The sequence below is a fragment of the Mustela nigripes genome, chromosome 7, assembly GCF_022355385.1.
Source record: "Mustela nigripes isolate SB6536 chromosome 7, MUSNIG.SB6536, whole genome shotgun sequence".
NCBI classification, from domain to species: domain Eukaryota; kingdom Metazoa; phylum Chordata; class Mammalia; order Carnivora; family Mustelidae; genus Mustela; species Mustela nigripes.
The window spans coordinates 116,739,730-116,751,893 of NC_081563.1; the positions used below are offsets into that span (position 1 = coordinate 116,739,730).

At 35.2% G+C, this 12,164-nt stretch overlaps 1 protein-coding gene across 6 annotated transcripts in view; it reads left to right on the top strand.

Annotated features, from left to right (window-relative positions):
* ITCH (itchy E3 ubiquitin protein ligase) overlaps nt 1-12,164 on the top strand; it is a 129,594-nt gene that overhangs the window by 100,414 nt on the left and 17,016 nt on the right. For all 6 annotated transcript variants that reach the window (XM_059406833.1, XM_059406828.1, XM_059406830.1 and 3 more), the window contains 4 exons: nt 1,871-1,999; nt 7,741-7,813; nt 8,690-8,761; nt 11,135-11,223. In XM_059406833.1, the coding sequence (XP_059262816.1) occupies nt 1,871-1,999; nt 7,741-7,813; nt 8,690-8,761; nt 11,135-11,223 (363 nt within the window). The remainder of the gene's footprint in view (nt 1-1,870; nt 2,000-7,740; nt 7,814-8,689; nt 8,762-11,134; nt 11,224-12,164) is intronic.

Genomic DNA, 12,164 nt, shown 5'->3' on the forward strand with positions numbered 1-12,164 from the left:
AAAAATTTTTGGTAATCCATTTTATCTGACATTTCTGTTCAGCTCTGTGAATAAAGCTAAATGTTCTTAACCTTTCAACACAGTTTACAGAATACTGTTCTGAACAATAGTTCTTAGCCTTTTATTACTCTGAAGTACATTTGAGGAAGATGACAATCCTGTCAGCAGTAGTGGCTCTCTAAAACCAGTCAGCTTAAATGCCTCTAACTCCTCCCTTTCTTCCTTTCTGATGAGAACTTGGACATTTCTATTTTTTTTTTCCCTTCTCTCAGGTCAGAAAATCTGAAGCTGTAGAATAGAGGAAAACAAACTAGCAAATATGGGTAAAAACTTGGAACACTTATACCTAACTAGTTAAAAAATAGTTGCCATTATGACGGAACACACAAATACAAACTACAAAGGAGGTATTCAATAATTCTCTATCCATTCTAGTGGAATATTTTAAAATGCAAAAATGTCTTAAGTTCACAAGTAAGCAGTTTTGAATATTTATGCTTATGCCCCAGTTATTTTAATATATAACAAATAAAAATGCACTATTGCCTTATAATCTAGTCCCTGTTTTAAAACTCGGGTAGTGGGGTGCCTGCATGACTAAGTCATTAAGCAGCTGCCTTCAGCTTGCGTTGTCATGCCAGGGTCCTGGTATCGAGCCCCACATTGGGCTATCTGCTCTGTGGGAGGCCTGCTTCTTCCTCTCCCACTCTCCCTACTCGTGTTCCCTCTCTGTGTCTTTCTCTGTCAAATGAAATCTTTAAAAGAAGCAGAAAACAAAACAAAAAAGCTCACATAGTATTTGCAGGGTGAAAGTTGTTGCCATACACACAAAAGCTGAAAAACTTGGCAAATGCTGTGCTAGCAGTCTGAAGGAAGTACTTTGAGAGATTCAAAAAGAATGATCACTATACAGTAGGGGGAATACTAATAGTTACAACTTGAGGGTTACTATGTGTGAAGCTTTTTACTAACATTGTCTCACTTATTCCTTTTATAGTCTTACTATATATACATTCTTAACAAACTGCAGTTGAGAGGAGGGATTAACCACTGTCCAAAGATAGGTATTAAGAAGTGGTTAGGGGGCGCCTGGGTGGCTCAGTGGGTTAAGCCTCTGCCTTCCAGCTCAGGTCATGATCTCAGGGTCCTGGGATCAAGCCCCACATCGGGCTCTCTCTGCTCAGCGGGGAGCCTGCTTCCTTCTCTCTCTCTGCCTGCCTCTCTGCCTACTTGTGATCTCTGTCAAATAAATAAATAAAATCTTTTTTTTTTTTTAAAGATTTTATTTATTTATTTGACAGAGAGAAATCACAAGTAGACAGAGAGGCAGGCAGAGAGAGAGAGAGGGAAGCAGGCTCCCTGCTGAGAAGAGAGCCCGATGCGGGACTCGATCCCAGGACCCTGAGATCATGACCTGAGCCGAAGGCAGCGGCCTAACCCACTGAGCCACCCAGGCACCCTAAATAAATAAAATCTTTAAAAAAAAAAAAAAAAAAAAGAAGAAGTGGTTAGAAATACTTCAGAAAGAACAGATGAATGATGCCAGGGTAAGGATGTTCTTGGGGATTGAAAACAGTGATGAAAATGAAGGCTTCCAAGGCAGAATGGGCAGAACTTGATTACCAAAAGGTGTTTAGGTGGGTTATTAGAAGGGATTACAGACCAGGTAGGTGGAAACAGGGTGGTTCCATGAATCTATTGACATGTTTAACATGCTTGTAGGATATCTATAGAGAGGTCTAGTAAACAGTGGGAAACGCTGGACTAAGTGATCTAAATGATGCTGCATTTATGGGTGATTTTTGTTTTGTGTATTTGGGAAACAAACAGCTCAACATTTTTTATTTGTATTTTTTCCTATGTTTTATAGTCAATTAAATGAAAAGCCCTTGCCTGAAGGCTGGGAAATGAGATTCACAGTCGATGGAATTCCGTATTTTGTGGACCACAATAGAAGAACAACCACCTATATTGATCCCCGCACTGGAAAATCTGCCCTGTAAGTTTTCTAAACGTTGTAGGTTAAAAGTAAAAAGTAAAACCGATTCCTAAGATTTTGTTATGAAGAGCTAAATTAGCAAGGAGTACAGTTCTCACTGTTTCTTGAGTTGGGTTGCCCAGAAGTCATTGTTCCCTAAATATTTTGTATTTGTTATTGCCATATTTTCTCATAGTGATCTTTCATATTTGTTATCTATTCACATAGCACTAAAAAGGTTATTTAGAAATTATCAGTACAGTGCTGCTTACCAATTAATCCCTGATTTCTGATGCCTGCTTTCTTTCAATTCTCCTGTTACTAAAGTAACTTTCTGTTTTGTTTTGCTTAATGTGTTTTGTTTGAGGTGTTTTTTTGTGGCAAAATACGTATAGTAGAGTTTTATAGAATACCTTTTTAACCATTTTAAGTGTACAATTCAGTGGCATTAAGTACCATCACTGTCCATCTCCAGAATATTCTTTCATTCCATACAGAAACTCTATGCCTATTTAACAATAACTCTCCTGTCCCCTGTTTTCCTTAGCCCCTGATAACTCTTAAACTTCCTGTCTGTGAATTTGACCTCTCATGTAAATGGAATCATGGTATTTGTGCTTGTGACTGGTTTATTTCACTTAGCATTATATTTCTAGGGTTCATCTGTGTTACCATTTGTATCAGAATTTCACTCCTTTTTAATGCATAATAATACTTTAGTGTGTGTATATATATATGCCATATTTTATTTATACATCTGTTCCTGGACTTTTGGGTTGTTTCAAACATCTTTTGACTATTGTGAATAATGCAGCTGTGAATGTGAGTGTACAAATACCTGTTTGCGGTTTTGTTTTCACTTCTTTTGTGTATATATCAGAAGTGGAATTGCTCAGTCAATGGTAATTCTTTGTTTTTTTGAGGCACTTCAAGACTGTTTCCACCGTGGGTATACCATTTTACATTACCACCAAAAATGTACATAGGTTCCAGTTTTTCCTGTCAGTGGTTGTTGTTTTCTGTTTGTTTTTTAGAACTGTCAACCTGATGGTTATGAAGTGGTTTCACTCAGTTTTTATTTGTATTTCTCTAATGATTCATGATTTTGAGCATCTTTTCATGTGCTAATTGACCAAATATTTGTATATCTTCCTTAAAGAAATGTCTGTTCAACTTCTTTGCCCATCTTTGAATCTGGTTGTTTTTTATTGTTGAATTTTAGAAGTTCTTTATATTCTGGATATTACTCCCTTATGAGATACATCATTTGCTGTTATTTTCTCCTAATCTGATTACTAGCAGAATGTGTACACCTAAGAGTTAAAGCTATAAAACTTAGGTGTAAGTTTTGGGTACATTTTTAGTTAATTTTTGTGAATGGTATTGGCAAAGGGTCCAACTTTATTTCTTTGCAAGTGATGATCCAATTTTCCAAGCAGCCTTTGTTGAAAAGACTGCTGAATGATCTTTGCAGCCTTGTCAAAAATCCTTTCATCATAAATATGCAAGGTTTATTTCTGGAGTTTATATTTCATTGGTCATTATAGTTGTCTTTATTCTAATTCTACTCTGTTTTCATGACTGTAGGTTTTACTAAATTTTGAACTCAGGAAATGTGAGATCTCCAAGTTCTTTTTTGAGATTGCTTTGGCTTTTTAGGGTCCCTGAGATTTCATGATTTAGAATAGAATTTTGTATTGCTGCAAAAAATGTCATTAGGATTTTGATAGGGGTTGTATTGAATTTGTAGTTCTCTTTGGTTTGTTTTGACATCTTAACAATATGACATCTTTTAAGCCTGAACATAGGGTGTCTTTACATTTATTTATCACCTTTAATTTCTTTTTCAACAATTGTTTGTAGTTTTCCAGTATACAAATCTTTTCTCCTTGGCTTAGTTAATTCCAGAGGTTTTTTTAATGATTTTTTTTTTTAAATTTTCCAGATTGATTATTAGCGTATAGAAATACAACTGATTTTTGTGTTGTTTTATATCCTACTTTGCTGAATGTGCTTATGGGTTGTGATAGTTCTTTGGAATCTTTAGGATTTTCTAAATAGAAGATTATGTCATCTTCAAACAAAGATAATTCTTACTTCTTCCTTTCTGGACACCTTTTTTTTTCTTTTCCTTGCTTGATTGCCCTGGCTAGAACTTCTAATACTATGTTGAATAGAAGGGAACGCAGGCATCCTTTCCTGGTTTCTGATCTTTGAAGGAAAGCTTTCATTTTCACCGTTGAGTATGTCAGATGTGGGATGTTCATAAATGGCTCCTATTCTGAGGGAGTTTTCTTCTAGTCCTCTTTTGTTGAGTATTTTTTTTCACCATAGAAGGATGTTAAACTTTATCAGTGTTTTGTTTTTGTTTTTTTCCTTTCTCTCTCTCTCTCTTTTTTTTTTTTGCCTCAATTGAGATGATCATGTGGGGGTTTTTTGCCTTTGTTATTGAAGTCTGGTGTATAGAATTGACATTTCATATGTTGAACAATCCTTGTATTCCAGGAGTAAATCCCACTTTCCTTTTAAATTCTGCTGAATTCATTTTGCTAATACTTTGTTGTGGACTCTTACCAGTTCATAAGAAATACTGGTCAGTAGTTTTCTTGTAGTGTCTCTGGCTTTGATATCAGGGCAATGTTTATCTCTTGCTGCTTTTTAAATTTTATAATTTCTGCTTATTAAAAGCTTTGGGGACTCCTGGCTGGCTCAGTTGGTAGAACATGTGACTCTTGATATCAGGATTGTGCCTTCAAGCCCCATGTTGGGTATAGTGATTACATAAAAATAAAATCTTAAAAAACTTTGTATAAAGCAGAAACTAGAAATTCAGGCCACTTAGGTTTTAATTAAATTAAAAATTATTTAAATATCATTATTTACCCCAAAGATAAAAATATAGTGATCCGAAGGGGCATCTATACACCCATTATTCATAGCAGCAATGTCCACAGTAGCCCAGTTGTGGAGAGCCCAGATGTCCATCGACAAATGAATGGATAAAGAAGATGTGGTATATATATGCAATGGAATAGTACTACTCAGCAATCAAAAAAAATGAAATTTTGCCATTTGCAAGGACCTGGAAGGAGCTAGAGGGTATCATGCTAAGTGAAATAAGTCAGTCAGAGAAATATTATCCTCTGATCTCACTTATATGTGGAATTTAAGAAATAAAACAGAGGATCATAGGGGAAAAGAGGAAAAAATAAAACGAGATGAAATCACAGAGGTAGACAAACCATAAGAGACTCTTAATCATAGGAAACGAACAGAGGGGTCGCTAGAGGGGAGGGGAGGGAGGTAGAAGGATGGGGTTAGGCATTAAGGAAAGTACGTGTTGTAATAAGCACTGAGTATTATATAAGGCTGAGGGATTACTGACCTCTACTTCAAAAACCCAATAATATATGTTAACTGAATTTAAATTTTAAAAATGAAAAAATTATTTAAGGATGCAAATAAATAATAGATTCTTTAGTATTATCTATTTTTAGTTTCAGTTAAGTTTGGTTTCATAAAACAGAAAAACATAAAACCATAGTGGTCCATTTATGACAGAAATATGTTTCTTTCCATCATTAAGCAAACTACTAATAACCCCTAGCTCAATGAAGTCCTGAGAAATTAGGAAACGTTGTATTTAATGATAATAAAAATGCAACATATCACAATTTGTGGGGTTTAACAAAAATAGTCCTCAGGGGAAATTTTATTGCTCTATTAGGATTTGATTAGAAAATAAGAAAGGGGGGTCCTGGGATCCAGTCCTGCTTTGGGCTCTCTGCTCAGCAGGGAGCCTGCTTTCCAACCCCACCCCCACCTACTTCCCACCCCCTCCCCACCTGTCTCTCTGCCTACTTGTGATCTCCCTGTGTCAAATAAATAAATAAAACCTTAAAAAAAAAAAAGAAAGAAAGAAAAGAGAAAGATATAAAATCAGTGATCTCTGCTTTCACCCTAGTCTAGAAGAAGAAAGTTTATTAAACCCCAAATAAGCACAAAAAAGGAAATAAGCATAAAAGCAGATTTGAATAAAATGAAAATGAAATTATAGAGAACTCAGAGCTAGACGTTGGATCTTGGAAAAGACTAATGGTATCAGTAACCTCTAATAAACCTGAAGAGAGAATAAAAAGAAAACACAAATTAATATGAAAGTGAAAAACGCTACATATCCTATACAACATTGAAAGATAAGAGTATATACTTGAACAACCTAATGCCAAGAATTTTGTGTGTGCTGTTTTTTTTTTTTAAGAGAGAGGGGTGGGACAGAGAGGGAAAGAGAGAATCTTAAGCCGAGCATTGAGCCCGATGCAGGGCTTGATGTGGGGCTCAGTCTCAAGACCCTGAGATCATGACCTGAGCCAAAATCAAGAGTCTAACACTTAACCAACTGAGTCACCCAGGTGCTTCAAGAAGTTTGATATTTTAGGTCAAACTGACAAATTCCTTGAGAGATACAAGTTACCAAAATTAATATAAGAAAAAATAGTAAATCTCAATAACCCTATCTCTAGTAAAGAAATTGAATTCATAATTAAACAATTTCCCACAAAGACAATTCTGCCGTAGATGGCTTCCACTGGTAAATTTTATCAAAACTGTAAGTAATATCAACTCTATTCAAATTCTTTCATAAAATAAAAGTGATGGGAACACTTACCAACTTATTAGGAACTCTCCTCCGCCCTATCCCCTCCTTTTCTTTTTCTTTTTCTTCTTTTTCTTTATCTTTGGAAGATTTTACTTTTAAATAATTTCTACAGCCAACGCAGGGCCCAAACCCCAAGACAAACCTACTGTCCAAGACAGGTGCCCCTAAAATCAATTATATTTCTACATTGAACATATAAAAAATGAATTTAAAAAAAATTTACCCAGGGTAGGGTGCCTGAGTGGTGCAGTAGATTAAGCGGTTGCTGCAGCTCAGGTTTTGGTTCCAGGTTCCTGGGATCAAGCCCACAACTGACTCCTTGCTCAGCAGGGAGCCTGCTTCTCCCTTGCCTGCCCCCCCCCTGCTAATGCTCCTTGGTGTGCTCTCCCCCCCCCCCGCCCCCCTCCTCTCTGAAAAAAAAAAAATGTTTAAAAAAAAAAAAAGAAGAAGAAGAAGTCCAGGGCTTGCTCGGAAGCCCCATGGTGCCATCAGTGATCTAGGCTTCTTTCTGTTCTACCATCCCAGACCATTGGCTCTTTTCTCAAGGTTACCTCATAGTATATGGTAACTGCTGAAACTTCGGCTATCAATGCACTCTAGGTTGGAATATAGAGGAACAACAAATTGGAAAGAAAAAATCCTTCTCTAGCTATCTTCACTCTCTTTAAATTAAACAGCCTCGTGGAAGTCCGTCCTATACATTTACAGTTCATTAACCATGGTTAAGTCACACAACCATGCTGGGAAATGTAATCTTTGTTCTGGGTAGTATTTTGCCCAGGTAGATATCAGAAGTCTGATTTAAGGACAAAGGAAAGAATGGATTTGGGGATAGGCAACATTCCCAGATAGAACTTCATATACCTAGTCCTGTTAGATTTCACTATATATAAAAGAAATTCCCCCAACAATGCCTTTAAGAAGATCTAAATTTCTGTCTCTTACAACTAGTCCTGGGAATTTTTTTTTAAAGGTGCTGTTAAGGAGTGTGCTATGCTACAGTATTTTTATATTTAACTGAGTACTGAGGGGGTGTGGTATTTTGCCCTCCTTCTATAATATTACATGCTGTTATACATGTCATATTAACATTTCTCCTCAGAGACAATGGACCACAGATAGCCTATGTACGGGATTTCAAGGCAAAAGTTCAGTATTTCCGGTTCTGGTGTCAGGTTAGTATCAGGACTTTTTTCCTGTACTCCCTTTCTTTTGTTATGTTGCTTATATTACCAGTGATTGTGAGGATAATTAAACCATAGAAAAACAAGTAAAATGGGAAACATTGGAATCTTCTTTTTTCTATTTTTAGGGCAAGAAAAAAATTTATCAGCTCATTTGTGGCTTCTGTAGTCCAGAAGAATAAATTTGAAACCGTTTGAATTAAAAAATTGCTACTCAAGGAGAGTAGCATATACCTATAATTCTAAGATTACAAAAGTCTTCAAACAAATGAGTTAAAGCATTCTCTGATGTACTGATTATAACCAGCCCCTTTCTTATTTATGTAACCAGCCCCTTTCATATCTAACATTTGACGTAAATGACTTTGATATATATTTATATTTATATTTATATTTATATTTACATTATGAGTATTCTTCCCAGATGTGATCAGTTATTTCTGATACATATTTTCTGAATTAATGATATCTTTGTGGGTTCTAAGTAAAATTAATGTACTAATCAAAGTGTTACTATGATGAATATTTTTAAACTTCAAACTCATGTAATTAACTGGGCCCAAGCAAGCAAAAATAATGTTAGCTTCCTGAAAGTAAAAATAAAGATATATTTGACTCATTAAGTAAGCACTGCATATGAAATCTTTTCTTTTTTCTTTTTTTTGTTTTCTTTTGTTATATATCAAATGATCTGTAATTAGCATAAATGTCCACAAATGCATGTTTAAACATTACTGAAATAGATTCATATTCACAGTCTACTTTTTCCTCCAAGCAAAGATAAAAGTAAATAGAACTTCACTCTTTTGGTTTTTCAGTAGGCTGTTTATTATAGAGAGAGTTGACTTAGTCATTCTTACGTTTCAGCAACTGGCCATGCCACAGCACATAAAGATTACAGTGACAAGAAAGACCTTGTTTGAAGATTCCTTTCAGCAGGTACTGTTTTAATCCACTTGATAAAGCCCAATGGCTGCCTGTCCAAAACCACTTTTGGTTCCAGGTCTTAATAGTTTGGCTTTTTGATTTGGAGTCCTTAAATTAAGTATTGTCATATGTATTCATACTTAAAATTTAGGAACATGTAGATAGCTTTGTATGTATATATGTCTTGTGCTTTTGAAATGTCAGAATAATTTAATTGGTAAGTTTCAGGTTTTCATTTCTAAGCTAAATGTTCAGTTTGAAGTAGACATTTGAATAAAAAAGTAGGTTTTTGGTAGACAGAAGTCTGGAAATATCCATATGAACATTATTGGATGGGTAGAAAGGAAGAGGGGATGACTTTGCTTTTACACATGTGTGTTACTTGCATTTTTACAATCAGCATTTGTCATTCATAATTTTTATAAAAGTTTTTTTTTTTATGTAGGAATGAAGTTGGTCATTGGTTACAATACCAAAGTAAAAAAAGATATTTTTTCAGAAGTAGTCAACAAATTATTTTTATTGTCCTCAGAACCTGTTAATTTAATCCTTATTTTATGGCCGGATATGGACATAATTTTTTATTATCAAGCCCCTGTGATAATTGTGGTAGCTACAGCTTCAAAATGAATGCAGAGGAAAAAGAAATTTTCTGAGATGGTTAGGAGGTCAGTTATGTACATTTCCTAATGGAATCTTTGTAATTAACATTGAAGAGAAAAGCCAGTTGGCATCTTGCTAATAAGTAAGAGCAGGTAGCTTTTTAGCAGCAGAACCTGACTAAGGCCATTTAGAGAATCATGAGTGATTCCCTTCATCTAATATAAGTCTCCAAGACCATTCCCAACTCCAGTCATTACCTGCCTCTAATTTTCATATTCATAACTACTGTGTGGTCAGCCTCTGGTGGGCCAGTTTCTTGGAACATAACTTGTTATTGCAGTGCTGAAAAGTACAAAACATGATTGACTATCCCTTTATTTTTTGACTTTTGAAACCTAAAGACTTTTCGCAGAATGACAGACCAGAGGGTACTAAAATAGTTGTTTAAAATTGTCGTCCTAGATTTGGTATCCACCAAATACATGTGAAACCGAAACTTAAAAGAAAAATTTGCTTTGGAAGAGTGACAGAGCTGATAGCAAAATTAGCACCAAATTTTCTTCCTAAGTGGTGGATAAAGTTGTTTGGGATAGTAAGTGTTTTGGTCATTGGGGAAATTGCAGGAGAAAAAAATTTTTTTAATATTAGACATTTATTAAAAGGCACTATCTAAAGATATTTTCCCCAGGGAATCCTAAAGTATCAGACACAGGGCAAAAAAACAAGTAAAATTTCCAAGGGAGGGCAGTCTCAGGTTTGGGGGAACGTCAAGAGAGATCAAAAACAGCTGTAGGTTTTGGGGAGCAGCCATAGGGACAAGGAATAGCCAGAGGGAGCAAGAAACAAACCAATAAAAACAAATATTTTAACCTTTACTGTCTGTCATTTGTATTGCTATATAGCTAACCTAGTGTATTTGTAGAATATTTGCCATAAGCATTGAATTTTTTGTTACATCTGGATTTTTTAGTAGCAGATGAATTCATGAAAGTGACTCGAAGTGAGCCCTGGCATAAATAGGTTACTTACTGGGCCTCTTTGGATATTTAATGTGAGAGTTCATTCTGATTTCATAAAAGAATGGCATTGAGTCCACTTCTCTTTGTCCAGGCCCTGTTACTTTTTTTTATAAAAGTAAATAATGCATGTACTGTCCTTTGGCCAAATTTTAGGCAAGTAATTAAATAGTTTTACAAGGGAAAAACCCAAATCGTCTACTCATTATATTTCAGTAATGGTGCTGTCCTTCAAACACGAAGATGTTCTTATTAACCACTGTAGTAGGACACAAAATTTGAGTATTTTTCCAGGTATTTATAGGTTTCCACTGAGAATGAGTTTCCAAAATTAACTATATTCTCTCGGTAGCCACTGGTTTTCATTTCTGTTAGCCAAATGCTGCTATGTGTACTTTTGGCTATAAAACAAATCCAAACATAACCAAACCAAGCCCTTCACCACCCAAATGACCTAACAAAGGACCATGCCTACAGTTACTCTGCTCTAATAAGCAAGTGACAGAAGCAACCTGCTAAGTCAAAAGGTATTAAAAGAAAATTATGTATAAAGTATATTAAAACATAGATATATATAATATTTATATAAAATATTATAAAACTTTAATGTATTTTCTGTATGTATGTTGCTGACTAGACCACGAACACCATTCTTTGTCATGGGAAACTCAAGTTACATATAATGAAGAATATCTTAGACCTGGAAGTGGTAGAATGATGTTTCAATAACTGCTTTTACCAATTCTTTTACTTTATTATTTTGTAGATAATGAGCTTCAGTCCCCAAGATCTGCGAAGACGTTTGTGGGTGATTTTTCCAGGAGAAGAAGGTTTAGATTATGGAGGTGTAGCAAGGTAGTGATAATATGAATACTCAGAACTTAGTTCCTTTCTTCCAAAGGTATCATTCACTTTGCTTGCAAGTATTTTCTCAATCTTACATTTCAGGAAAATGAATGTGGCAAATTATTGTGCGTTTATTCTGCAGCTACAGAAGTTCAGCAAACACTAATTCAGCACTTCTCTAAGGGACTGCTAGGTGATTTCCTCCACATTACTCTTTTTAATCCTTAGGATAACCCTGTAAGAATTTTATAGGTAATAATGAAGCTTAGAGACTAAACTATGGCACAGAATGAAGATGGATGCAAGCTTTGTATCATCAAACCAGAAGCCCCAGTCTACCACCTCTTTTTTTTCCACAGAGTGAGCATACAAGGCCCTATAGTGATCAGGTTATTTTCCCCATCACAGATTACTGATAACAGAGATAGCCACTCAATTCCCAACTGAGATTAATGTATCTGCTTTAAGAATACAGAGGGCTGTGTAAAATAGGAGTTGAAATTTTAAATTCTGCTTTCTTAATATTGGAGCTTCTAATCAAACCCTAGAGGACAAACCCTGGTGGCAAAGAAATTCCTTTGTTTGTTGCATAACAATAAAGCTTATCAGGTTAAATATTTGCATAGCAGTGGCAGTGTAGAAAGCAAGAACTTTGGAGTCAAGACTGGATTTGAATCCTTTTTCTGTACTCAGTAGTACAACCTCGGGTACATACCTTCCATCTATTAAAAAAAATCATTTCTAGTTTTCTAGAATTATTGTGAAGAGTAGAAATAGTGTTAATTAATGACCTAGTTCAGACCCTCCATTTTTGTGTGCTCACTAAATGATAGCTGCATTTTAGTTCTTACTTATGTTATACAGTAAAGTTCACATTTCAAAATGTATGAAGCAGCCACTGGTAAATAGTAAATATGAATAGAAACACTGAATTTTGTATGAGTTCAAGG